We start from the raw sequence: 13,995 nt of genomic DNA, 5'->3' as shown, positions 1-13,995 counted from the left end.
AAACACAGCAATGGTACATGCTCAGTGAGCATGCCACATCCAATCTACCAACCAGGCAGTCCCACTGTGGGAGAATGCAGTTCGGTTTTTGAAGCATTAAATTATTTATAATGATCTTGCATAACCGTGTTGGTTCAGAGACGTCGACTAAAAATATCTAAAGCGATCAATAATGCAGGAGCGAAGAGACGGCTCTTAAGAGTGCAGTTTTACTTCATCATGACAGCTGACTGCTCTTGTCTGGGAGTCATTGAAAGTTGGAGCACCTGCACTGGAGCTTCAGCAGAGCTGCAGTGAGCAGTAAAAAAACAACCTTTTTTTATTCATCTTGCGTGTCGTTAAAAGAGCCGTCTCCGTTGTTCAACGTTCCACTTAATCCTAGACGTGTTTTATATTACATTTCAGGTTCCCTACTTTAGACAAACTCCAAGTGATTGGGATGAGTTTGTCCACTTCGAGAAAACTTTCATTTTTATGTTTCTAAAAACCTTTAGAAAACCATGAATTAAAATCTGTATAAAGCAGAGATGAGCCCTGAGGGACGCCGGATTTAACTCGTCCTGGTGCTAACGCTAACTAAAGAATGATTTTGAGTTGGTAAAGGTCTGTTGACTTTCTCATATTTGCAAAGTTTTGGCAAATATAAGAATAGTTATTTGAAGATTATTTTTAAATAAGCTCTCTGATTCTCACACTTCTTGATGTGGTTTATCTTACATTTCAGGCTCTTTCAATAAAACAAGATAGTGTCAGAAAAAAGAGAACTTATTTTAAAAAAATAAACATTTATAAAAACCATAAATATAAATCTGATTGAGCCTTGTGGACACCAGATTTTACTCGTTCTAATGCTAATGCTAATACTGACGAAAGTAGGATTTTTGATATTTGTTTTTCAGAAATATTTTTGGCAAAGTTTGGAAATGAGAACATTGACATTCTGTAAAGTTTTGGTAAATAAAGAAGGTTAGACAGATCTGGTGATTCTCTCTGGAACAAAACAAGTAACGAATACCATATAGAGAAATAAATATTATGATCTATGCATTTAAGCTAAGACTATATAGAACAGAGTCGTGACTGAAAGGAAAGATACTCAAATATTTTACTGTCCTACTTTTTAAATTTGTTTAGCATTTCAGTAAATTTGATTTGTTGTTTTTGTTTTTTTTGCTATCATTTAACTACTTCTAAAAGGAAAAGTGTATATTAATAAACCAGTAAAGTAAATGTGCCAGAGTGGGCCAAAATACTTTTTTAAATCATCTGTTACCCATGAAATAATGACCACTGGTCTGATGGTAAATTTCTTTTCTCAAGCCGTTTCTTTCCTTCGTTCGGTCCTGTCGGTTGACTCACTGGGACCTTTCTTCCTCCTGTTCCTGCACAGCTTGAGTCCCACTGATTCACTTCCAGAGAAGAGAAAGAAAACATGGGCTGGATCCGATCAGCGTCTTTATTTCCGTTTCTGTGTGTACCTGATCTCTCAGGCTGCTTCTTGTGAACAGATCCGAATAAAAAGTGTTTTCTTGGTTGCACAGCTGGTCTCTGTGTTCTTCTATCAGCACAGAGGCGCTGTGGAAAGTCAGCCCTCAAAAGGAATGAATGGATCAGTCGATTCATCATATAAGAGAAACATTGCGGTGACAAAGCTTTCTGGTTTGCTGTGGGAATGTGGATGTCTAGAGCTAGCTAGCAGGGTAAACTATAGTAGAGTGTTAATGTTGGGAAACGTTCCAGTTTATTAAGGACCAATCATGTTGAAGTACAGAGCATTTGGTTTGTTAAATCAAAGACGAAGTCTGTCACAATAAGCAATGAATCAATAAATCGCATGATAAGTTAAAATGAGATTGAAAAGCTGCCATTTCGAGAAACACTGCACACATTTGACACCCGGTACAAAGTAGTTAATTAGTTTGCACTACCTGCCGCTTTTGCCTGTTTTCCCTGTCAAAGCTGGATTATATTTTTTGGTTGCAAAGACTTCTTCAATCTTTTTAGTTAGTGTTGTTTTATGTATTTTGGATATTTAAAGTGTTTCCCAGTGTTAAATGTTCTTTAGACATTGACGTTTTTTTATCTTTGAGATGGTGTACTCAAATTGATATGCCATTATTATTATTATTATTATTATTATTATTATTATTAGTTGAAAATGGTCTCAAAAATGACAATGTAATTGTTTATTGCAATAATTTATTAGACAATTTATCATCCAATAAGATTTATTATTATGACCGGCCTATCAAAGATCAAAATTTGTGATTTAACTCCTGGAGTTTCTTTTAGCCAATTCTGACTTTTTGTTGCTTAGAACTTTACATTTTCAAACAAAGTCATTCAACTAACACTAGTTTATGTCTGTTCCTATTTGACAGAAACTAACCTCATGAATCTGTTTTTAGGCCAACACAGTGAGAGACTCGATGGCCAAGTCTCTGTACAGCGCGCTGTTTGACTGGATCGTGTTCAGGACAAACCACGCCCTGCTCAACAACAAGGACCTGGAGGACAGCTCCAAGGTGGGCTCAAAACCCGACGCCTCCTGATGGTGTGTGTGTGTGTGTGTGTGTGTGTGTGCGTGTGTGTGCGTGTGTGTGCGTGTGCGTGTGTGTGTGTGTGTGTGTAGATACATAAGTACACAATCGGACCTGGAACAGAAGTGGAACCGTGAAGTTACTTTGTCCAACACTTTATGTTGATGTAGACGACGTGCTTCTCATTGTTCTCTGGAACATGGATAATTGATCCAGGAAGTAAAATGAGATGAACTCACTGAGCTTTTACATAAGGAATCAAGTTATGATTCCTTATGGAAGAATCGTAAGCAAAACCTTCAGACTTCTGAAGTTTTGCTTCAGAGGTCTGAAGCAAAACTGGTTTAAAATTCTGGTTTAAAAATTATAAAGAATTGTTAAGAATTATGAATAATCAGCTAAAGCTTTGAATATAAATTCTGTAACAAATTCAGTTTTTCATGAAATAAATAGATTTTCCATGAATTATATCAAAAATACTAATGGTATTGTTTTAAATATATATTTTAGCAATTCGGCCCCGATTTCAACATCCCACAGAAAAAAAAAGTTTCCAACTTCTTTTCTGCAAAAGTTTTAACTTCATCTTCATTTTAAAATTTAAAAGCAGATAAAAAAACAAACAAACATGTTTTTCTTTAAAAATTATAACAAATTTCCTGAAGTCGATAATTATAAAAAATTATAGATTTTTTTTGTTGTAACATTTGCCCAAATAAGTTCCCATTTGTCTGCTTTTCTCTGGGCATCTTGATAAAAGCTGAACATTTTTAACTTTGTTGTGTAGCGTCGCCTTTTTTCTTTTCTCTTTTCTAACTGAACCGAAAAACACTGAGTTCTGCAGCACATCTACTTGTTACATTTGTCAAAGTCAAGCTAGCATAGCTAACCTACTTCCTTCTTCCTTTGCTTATTTTTTTTAAGTAAAACTTGAGACAATTAGTCACAATCAATGCGTCCATTTTTCTTTTATATATCACACACACATTTAAGATTTAGCGCCTTGACAACTTGACAGCTGAGGGAGCGGAATCATGTGCGCGTAATGTCACATTGCAGTGTTTGTGTAATGGGGTGTAGTTGTGTTTTGTGCTGTAAAATCAGTCTAACGTATTGATGGAGAAGCATTTAGAAGTCAACCTGGTTGTTTCGTCCTCCTGTCTGTCGCCGTTTTATTTCTCTGGTTTTTTTGTCATCCTCTTTGCAGTTTGCATGTTGGATTGGCAGCCGGCAAGTCGTGCCCAGTGGGAGCATCTAACAAATTAGAAACCGTGTGTGTGTGTGTGTGTGTGTGTTGTGTGTGTGCGTGCGTGTGTGTGTGTATACATTCATCAGTCTGTGCCAGGGGCATTTGGACAGATGGCATCAAGTTCCCCTCAGCTCATTTTACTCCCTACAGTGTAGTGTGTGTGCACTGACATCATCTGTGTGTGTGTGTATGCGTGTGTACGTTTGTTTATCTGGAGCCATTGAGGTTGCACTTTGTGTCAAGGTCACGGTTCTCTTGTTGAGTTTATATGTTCAACCTGTGTTGGCGTGTTTTTGGTTTAAAAAAAAAACAAAAACTGGCCTTGAGAGAGAAATAAAACATGGACAGATAGAATTGAAGTAAGTGAAATGAAATTGGAAACGGCTTATGTAGTCCATTTCATAATTAAAGGCCTTCTCCGAGTGACTGCCTCCCAGAGGTGGGAGTGATGAATGACTGCATGAATCTATCTGACGTCCAGAGAGGAAACTGCAGAGCGGGGGCCGTAAAGAACAGAGTAGAAAAAAAATAAGAAAGAAATCCATCTTTAAAATCATCCAAATAAAAATGCATTAGACGATCATAAAGCACCATAAATATCTCTGATGTTTGCAGTGTTGGAACATATTCTACCAAATATAAGTTGAAAAAATGCCTGATCTGTTTGTTTTTATGTTTAATTTTTATTTTTTTCCTGCAGATCCTCTCTATAGGAGTGCTGGACATCTTCGGCTTCGAGGATTATGAGAACAACAGCTTCGAGCAGTTCTGCATCAACTTCGCTAACGAGCGCCTCCAACACTACTTCAACCAACACATCTTCAAGCTGGAGCAGGTTCAGGAATAGCTCTCCTTCATATTTTTTTTTTGTTTTGTTTTGTTTTTTCTTAATTTTACTCTACAGTTTCACTGTTTTCAGTTCCTTGTTTTTATTTATTTTATTTAGATTTCTTTTCCTCTTCTCTGTTATTCTAACCTTTACTTTTTCTAGTTTTCTAAATTTTTTCTTGATTTTTTTTTTTTTTACCAATACTTTTCATTCTTACTTCCGTTTCTTGTCTTGTTTTCGTAACTTTTTCCTTTTCCTTTACTTTATCTTTGGTCTTTACTTTTTCTTTTATTTTTCTTTCCTTTACTGTTCTTTGTGTCCTATTTTCTTACTGTACTATTTACCCTCTTTTCTCTCCTTGTTTTATTTTATCTTGTTTGCCCTTTGATATCCATTCTTATCCTTTGCTTTGCTTTAGCTTTTCTCTTCTTTTTTCTAAAGACTATTTTTTTTATTTTCCTTAACTTATCGTATTTCACAATTTCCTTTCTTTTCCCCTTTTTAACTTTTTCCTTTTTTCAGTTTTTCTTTTCTTACTTTTCTTACTTTCCTTTCTTGACTCGCCTCCTGCTCTAACATATGGACTGATTTGAACTTGTTTGCCTCCAGTATTTTGACAAACACTGATGTCACTTGATGCATTGCTACCACTGTACGGCTTGCACTCCGCTCAGAAACGCTTTTATGTTTGTGATAAATTGGGCCGGTGAAGCAAAGGGGCCGAACTGCCTCTCTTGTCTCCGTTTCAAAGGAACGGCCGCCGTAGCTGAAGCTTGGTGTGTCAAAACGAACGACTTCCTGAATAGTGAGACGCTCTGGATCGGCTGCAGCGCAATCAGAGACAGATAGGAGAGGCTTCGGACTTACTTTGATGTGTAAAGTCAGGGCAGGTGCCCTTCTGGTGGCAGCCGCTGATAAAGAGCACTAGCATCAAAGGCTGCCACACTGACAGAGGAAGAATAACACAACAAAATGTATGGGGAGGAAAATCTGTTGCTACAGAAGGAACAAAGAGGCGTTCTGTTAATGTTTGCTCCCGTTGTCCAAACGTTCCTGAAAGCGTGTTTTAGCGTTACCATGCTACGAAAAGTTTTTAATAATAAATTTATACCTTTCTTCTGCAAATGTGCAGCTGCATCAGATTAGCTTTCTTAAAGGTAAAAAGTTCAGGTAGGAAGGGTGGCAGGTTAGCTGCAGTTTGGCTTTGGTAACACATGATTCATTTTTATTTAGTCTGAACTCTTTCAACCCCCTTAACACTGATGCTCCTAAATAAAAAAAAAAAAAACACAATCAGTTTCATTCAGATGATGACTACGACAGTGATGACCAGCTGTTAGCCGCTCTTCACCTTGTGAGCTTGTCAGGTTTTCCGTGAAGACCAAACAGGTTTCTTTGGTTGTTTTCAATTCAATTCAAAAATACTTTATTTATCCCAAAGGGAAATTAAATGTTGTTGTAACTCATTAATTCAAAGTCTTGAGTTTGAGTTTTTTTCTCCTACCTGATAGTCCAGTAGACTCTGTTTGATTGGGGACCGAAATTGCAACATTTGTTACATTTTCACGCTGCACTGTGTCACATGATCCAAAAGCCTTGAGCAACCTGTTCCCCTCCTCACCTGAGGTGGCGCTGCACCAAGAACCACTGAAACCTCAAAAGAAAACACTGAGCGCAACTTCCTTCTTTACAACCTGTAAACACAAATGGAGTGGTGTCAGATGTTAGCGGATGTAAGATTTCTCTTTTGCCTTTGGTAAAATACCACGAGCCGTTTCTCCCACTTTCCCCATGTTTCTGGGGGTAGAGTAGTGCATGTTCGCGTTAAAAAGTCCTGACCTAAAACCAACCAACCGTCTTTGACGGAGACATGAAACTGATGACCACAGAGATTCTGTCTTCAGTCTGACTGAGTTTGAACTTTTTTTCTGAATAAGAATGAGCCAGAATCCCAGATGTGCAAAGTTACTAGCGACTCAGTATTAATTCTACTTTTTACATTTTCAGGGATTTCATGGTTTCTTTTCAGTGCAATGTACAACTTCATTTAAATCCCAATAAAACACACTGTACTCTGCAGCTGTACAGCGACAAAGCATGAGCTGCTTTGTGAATCGCTGTGTTTTATGCTGGTGAAGTGCCATTATCTTTCAGACCACTTGTGTGTGTTTGGTTCAGAAGCGAGACAGAAAATGCCTGGGAGAGGGAACATAAATGATGACGCTACAAGGAGATGATTGTCGATCGGCTAGCTTGTATCGCTGTAGCTGTCAGATCTTGTCTCGTTCGTGCTGAAAAGCTGATGTGCTCTGGCAAGTTGCTGTTAGCTGAAACCTGAGCGAAGAGAGCAGTAAATGAGCGTGTAAACTGTCAGTGGAGATCACAAAACTGCCAATCCGGTGTGCCGACAGCCGGGTCGTCTCGTTTCTGACTGTTGGCCCTCCGGCACCGCAAGCCTTAGTACACACATGCGCACACACACACATCTATGCACAAACGCCGCTATTAGCATTTCAATCAAACCAGTTCAGCTACAATAAATGAGTAGTTTGGGAATAATTAGCACCCTGCTTTGTTTTATTACTGGACTTTTAAACCACACTCTTGATGGACATCTGGAACCGAGTCTGGGTTTTCTGTTTTGTCCACTACGCTGCATGTAAAGCAGAAACCAAATGCGACCTGATTTATCACCCATTCCTCTGGTGGAACGTTGTTGACTCGTCGGTCTCTCTGTGCCACTTCCTGGTGATTATCTGCTTTTAATGAACCTTTCATTTGCTTTTGTTACGTGGATAAAATAAACGCGGAAAAGTGTGCAGAAACGCTCTTAACCCACAGGTTGGTGCCCTTCATTGTTCCAGCAGTGTTCATGTTTGTTATCTTGAAATCACTGGAAGGGGCTGAGGGGCGAGTTTGGCTCTGAACTTTTGGCAAGCTGCTTGTCAGCGGGTTTACGTTACAGGATGAGAGTTGAGGCGGAGTGGTGCTCAGGGCTGCTCCGAGGCGGGACAGGACGGTCTGGCCCCCCGATGGAGCGGGACCGGACTTGGAGTGATTTGTGTTTGTTTGAGTAAAGCTGTGCAGACGTCATCTGGACGAGAACCGACCAACGCCTTGATCTTTTGGATCGGATGCTTCTGGCAGCGGCCACCTGTGGCTCAGCTGGAAGAATTTTTCTGGGTTCTGGTTTTAACGAACCTAACTATCGTAGCCACATGCTGTTGATTGGTTTAGGCTTTCTTCGATTTTTCCGTCTGTCAGAAAGAATACAGCACACAGACTGAAAAACTGACAATTTTCTGGAAAATATAACGTATTGAGAGCAGGAATTAAGGCAAAACTGTGCTATATTTATATACAGACATGTGGCATTTTATGATATCCAACATGTTCAAATTCACTTAGCAAATGCTGGATTTTAGGCAATAAAATGTTTATTTACTTATTTAAAAAAGGAGTTATTTATTTGCATATTTTAATGTGTTAGGAATACTGTATCAAAAATGCTGAAGAGGTTAAATGAAAAAATCTGTTGACTGAGATACATTTTTTTACCCGATTGATCGTCAGAATAATCGATTACTAGAATAATCATTAGTTGCAGCCTGACTGAGGTGCTACAGCCACTCAGTGCTGCTTACAGCTTTTATTCATTTTTGGTTTTATTCAGTGATCGCCCCATAAACACATTTTACAACATTACAACCACAAGTTTCAATGAATTGTTTGCTTTTCACAATATTTGGTGGGTATTTAGAAAGCTTAAAGGAAATTTATTTTCAAAGTAGTTGTCATTTATGTGAACATTATAGTGCTATCGGCATGAATTTAATTGCAGGTTGAGATTTGGACTTTTTTTTTTTTAAGTTGTCTCAGTTTTGCGTCGTTTTTGGGCTGGAAACTCTCAGTTGGACCTAACGGACCCTGGTGGGCCGCCGTGTCTTGGTAGGTTTTCCGTTGTGCTAGTTTTGCTCCCAGTCCACCATTACGCCCTACATTTTGTCTCTCTATTCCATAAAATCCCAACGAAGACCATTGAGATGTATGGTTGCCATGGCAACCCATTGACAAAGTTTAAGGGTAACCCGTTCAAGGCACTGGATGTAGAGACTTGCTTCTCCATCCAGTCTGCCACCGTTGTAATTTGTGGCTTTCTTCTGTCAACAAAGCATCCGTAATATTGGGGAACATCTGCTTTCTGTCAGGATTCAGAAAAAAAAAAGATTTTGAGTATCAATCGATGGGATTTCTTTCTTTTTTTTTTTATCCTCCTCTGGGCCCAACTCCCCTCCAGCCAATCAGTTTTCCTTATCAGCGCTGAGTGTTTTTCTTTTGGAACAGCAGCCAAAGCTAACAGCACCTGACCCGCCCCGGCCCTCAGCCGGACCGGGCCAAGGAGGGCCGGGGGTGTTTACGCTCAACGTGCCAATCGGGGCCGGATCGCTTGTCTTTGTTTTGATGATGTATCAGTTTAAGAAAACACACGTTTTGCCGCCGCCTTAGGCAAATACGGTGTGGTGTTTAGCCTGCGAGATATCACACTGACTCACTGAAATACAAACCATCTGGCCGCCGCTGCTGCCACGGTTACGCAATAACGTATTTGGGAGTTTTTTTATTTATTCTAATAACAATTAAAGTGATTAGATTTCATGCGGCGCAGTTGGCCTTTGAACTCGACTTGCCTTTTCTTTAGCTTTCCTACCTTCACAACTAGACCCTTTTTCTCCCGATTTGCCCAATGAAAACAAACTCCTGCTTAATGACAGACGGGGATCGATGGAGGTTAATGTATAGATCAAACACAAGCCAGTCAGCCTTCCTCACCTCCACACTGAGGGCGTTGGGCCAAACACGATTCATGCTTCCCAGAGCGCCGCACCGTGTTACGCACCCACGAAAGCTGACTAATGGACGGAGGAAATGCTGCACATCCAAACCCTGACCAACCTCATCGACCACAACACAACTCCCTGCTTCCTTCGGCGTAGCGGGAGCCTGGAGGGATTTATTATTATTATTATTATTATTATTATTATTACTGCTTGCAGATTGGGATTTGCTCTGGGATTTCTGAGCCTGCCTTCATATGCGTCAAGTCTCTCAGTTCACACAGTATGGTGGACGTATTCATTCCAACGTTTTAAGGAACAGGCAGAGACGTGCTGAGTAAATTGAAATTACAAAAACAAATTCACAGATTTAAAAACAAAAATCAGATTTTTGGTTAAAATGAGGCGCTTTTTGGCCATCTTGAAATTGATGCAATAGAAACACTTTTTCCACATCACGAATCATGTGACCAACAGCACCGTTGCAACCTTTGCTCCAACAAAGCCAAATCAAATGAATAGCTTGTTACCAGGCCTTAGCCAAACTTGTTAGCATAGTGAAGACGTAACTCAATCATTTAAGACCAAATGAGCAAAGTTCAAGATATTTCTAATGGCTTTCTTGCTTTGAATGCCCATTAAGCTGTACGCTGTGCAAAAGTAACGTTGACCAATGGGGTCGCTCCCTTTAAAGCTGAGTATGTAAAAACTTGAAAAAAAAGGCAGAGTTAGCATTTTAAGCTAACTCTTAAATGGGACGTTTTAACGTCCCATTTTAATGACCAGAAATCCTAATAGCAGCTCTTCAGGAAGGATAGAAGCATTCTCAAATTCAGCATGTTCCCTATAGCGCCACATTTATGAAAAAGCTATATAGCTTTCTTGCTAGGTGCTGAAAGTCTCGCTCTCACACGACTATCAGGAGGCATTCAGGAGCCAATGCGACATAGTTAGCACTACTCTGAAGAGTTTCTGCAGCTGTGCAGATTAAAACTAAAGACCTGTGTAGCAGCAAGTTGATTAAAAAAATGGGAAAAAATACAAATGTACTCGGACTGTTGTGAAATCACCAGAGGACAACTGATGTGTTTTAGGAAGGGTAGATTTTATTCTAAATAAATTAATAACTTTAAAAAGCAATTAAAATTTGCGATGGCATGTTGATTTGTCCAATAAATTGTAAGGTTTGATAATATTCAATAGAGTTTTAGCCATTACTTTCAGACGTCAGCCGATGGTGAAAACCTTTCAAACTTTAGAGAAAATTCAGAATCAAAGAATCAAGTCTGAATAACTCTATAAACATAAGAGTTGTGTTTTAGAGCAAAATCTCCATATTTAGATGTCCAGCATGTTTGATTTAGCCTTTGTTTTGAGAAGTCTTGAGATTCAGGAATAAAAAAGCTGCTTGTGTTTCTCCTCTTGTGAGGACATTCTGGGTGAGTTGGGAAAATGTTTTCTGCTTGTTTTTTGTTTTTCTTTTCCTGTCCATCTGGCTGCATGTTGGTCATCTGCTGTCCAGTGGAAGCAGCATTATTGTTTTCATCAGGCTTCCGGTTTTTGTGACTTGCTTAATTGAGCTTTATCTCGGCTGGTCGAAGTGAAACCCACTCAGACAGGGTTTGAAAAGGTCAAACGCTAGTTTGAACCTTTAATGAAAGTCTTTGTTAAAATCTATAGTATTTAGCAGGGTTACAATAATTTTGTGTTTTTTCATTATAGTTTAATTTTAGTTTGTTGTGACTTTTTATCTAATTCAGTTTGTTCTAGTTAGCTTGCAGCTAGCTTTTCTTAGCCATTATCATTATGAGTCCTTGTTAATAACTTAAAAATAAATTTGAGTTGGTCAGCTGAGGAAGAGCTTAAAGATGGAGTTTTAAGGTCGGTTCCTGTCTGAAATGTTTTCAACGCCGCCGTCCGTCCGGGACTCGCCGGACTCGCCCCGCGTGGGACGCGATAACGCGCGAGTCTTTCTGCTGTTGAGTCGAAGCGTAACCGACCCACGGTCTCCAAATGCCTCTCGCCCTGAGTCACAGCCGGGTCGGCCTGTTTACGTTAGCGTGCTGCGTGCTCTGCAATAAAACGGATGTGTGTGTGTTTGTGTTTATCTCTCCATTAGCGTGTCTGCAGTTAATTGTCTCCCTCGCTCTCTCTCCGTCTCTCTCTCTTTGAGTCAACACGTGTGTACACACAGTGTCTCTCAGACACAACAAATTTCACCAGCTGAACACCGTCAGGCATCACCGAGCTCTCGCCTTAATGTGGTTTAAGCAAGCGCACACGCATGCAGCTTTTTTTATGGTTCTGTTTTCACTGAGTATGATGTACTGCAACCACTGTTTAAAACATAAAAACTCCACATGTTCCGAATGCTCCGTCAGTGATTCATTAAATGGAAGGTAAAAAAATAAAAATAAAAATACCGAGGGAGATGCATCGGATATACCTTAAATATTACCCTGGGGTTTCAGTTTTAATTATTAGGTGGCAAATGTTGCGGATGGTTGTCATACTTTCTTTTACTGCCCTGAAACTGGTTCGGCTTGTATTTCACACACGCACACACACAGGCATTTCTGCTCTATTCCTGTGTAAGCTTATTTTTTCAGGCCGCATCACTCATTAGCTATTCTTTCTTGCGAGCTAAATAGAGTAACCACTGCATGTTTGGAGAGACAAAAATACCCCAAACAAATGCATCGCCAAATGCACCGAATAAATTCATGTTCTGCAGCATTTTGTTTTCTCTCCCTGCTGAAGCGGAAGGATGTGTTGTAGCGCCATCTATGACTATTTGTGAAATATTGACCAAAGCAAAAGAGAAGGAACAGAAAAAAATGTAGGCTGAATATGTCACTTTAAAATGTCCTGCTGAGCTTGTTGGGTGGTGGTTATTTATCGTATCATTTATCGTGATATATTATTTTGATTTATCGTCGTCACAATAAATTCCAGTTAATGTTTAAACCCTACAACACTGTCCATATTGTTAGTTTTACTGTTTTCTTCATTATTTGCATCATTAAATTAGAAAATGTAATTAAATGCAGATACTTTGCATTATTTTTTTGCGCCTAAAGAAGTGTATTACAAATGGGAATGTTTTTCAAGAGCAGTATTTGTGTTTTCAGGGCTGTGATGCCTGTGACTGTCATGCAGTCACAGGCATACAGTTAGTCTAGTTACCTAAACAAAAAGTTTTTTTAATTATATTTTGATAAAACTTTAAGTCCATCCATAGCCCTCACTTCTAGTTCACTTGTTAATTTGTGTTCAGGTAGTAGCCATATCCAGGTTTAGAAAGAAACCTTCCGCACATCTTTGTCTTTCCCTCTTTGTTGAGCATCTACGGGCAACAATGATTTTGATAAAATCGAAAACAAAAACTTTACTTTTATTTGGGCCTCTTGCAATTTTCTAAGAGATATTATTTCTTCACATAAGAAGAATGAATGCATTTTACCTCAATTTAAGGCTTTATTTTGAGATTAGCACTCATTTAGGGCCAGGTCTTATTGGGCTGAAAAATGAGCAATTAGCTGTTTTTTAGATTTTTAAGGGTTTTTTTTTAAAATATATTTTCTATTGATTATCCTGATAGCAGTTCCCTCCTCTGCTCACTGCCTCGGTACCGCTGATCGTTTTGAGCTTGCCTGGTCTTGGTTTCTGTCAGCCGTCCACTGTGACCGGTGAGCTGCTGGAGCGAGAACTGTTTACATGCCTCTGTCAAATGTGCCTGAACACACCATCCTCTCTTGCAGAGGGAAACTTAACACACAATCCAACCCACACATTTTAATTCCTCCCTTACTTCACGTCCAAGCTGAAGGAGTCTGTGTCTCTTTCCTCCCTGGGGATAATCAGAGGACATGACCAGAGCTGGAACCGGTCTCCTGAGGAAAATTGCTCTGCGGGTTGCTTTAACTCACGGTTAATATGCCATTTTAAATGGTTCTGATTTGGGATTTTCGGTGCAATGAAATCTTTTTTTTTTTCTCTCTGGGTTTTAGGTTTGATACTGTGGAAAGAATACATGGATATGAAAAATTTTTACTCCTGTTACTTGCTGTTGTCATAGTCATTGTCTCGGGTATTGACTTGAAGCTATTTGAATCTGCTTTAGTAAATATCCGTGGTGGCCACCGCTAACTAAAACATTAGCTGTGCTAAATCTATAGTTCAGCTAACATTAAAGCGCTGCGCTAACACGGTATCTAGCTAAAGTGATAACTTCCATCTTCTCTTGAGAGACTGCAGTCCTTGAGCGCCACTTTAATTTTGACATTATAATTTACGTTTCACAAAGGCCTTATGTGTTGTATTTATATTTATATACTGTGTTTTATTTTGTTTCTGTACAGTCGTTAACAGAAACTCCAATGCACAAGGCAAACTTTATTCAACAAAGTTTACAAAACAGCTGGAAATATTAGTTAATTAGAATATATGGAAAAAAAATTTTTTAAGGGAAGCTAAGTGTGCTAATGTTTTCAAAGTTAGCAAAAACGCTAAACAAAAAATTTGCTAAGCTACTAGTGTATT

At 39.1% G+C, this 13,995-nt stretch overlaps 1 protein-coding gene across 14 annotated transcripts in view; it reads left to right on the top strand.

Annotated features, from left to right (window-relative positions):
* Positions 1 to 13,995, top strand: part of LOC103152843 (unconventional myosin-IXa-like) — a 141,608-nt gene that overhangs the window by 96,372 nt on the left and 31,241 nt on the right. For all 14 annotated transcript variants that reach the window (XM_016661473.1, XM_016661470.1, XM_016661468.1 and 11 more), the window contains 2 exons: positions 2,409 to 2,525; positions 4,490 to 4,624. In XM_016661473.1, coding sequence (XP_016516959.1) covers positions 2,409 to 2,525; positions 4,490 to 4,624 — 252 coding nt within the window. The remainder of the gene's footprint in view (positions 1 to 2,408; positions 2,526 to 4,489; positions 4,625 to 13,995) is intronic.

Source organism: Poecilia formosa, unplaced genomic scaffold (assembly GCF_000485575.1).
Source record: "Poecilia formosa unplaced genomic scaffold, Poecilia_formosa-5.1.2 Scaffold330, whole genome shotgun sequence".
Taxonomy (NCBI): domain Eukaryota; kingdom Metazoa; phylum Chordata; class Actinopteri; order Cyprinodontiformes; family Poeciliidae; genus Poecilia; species Poecilia formosa.
Note: the sequence above shows the minus strand (reverse complement) of the source record. Positions and strands in the feature narration are given on the sequence as shown.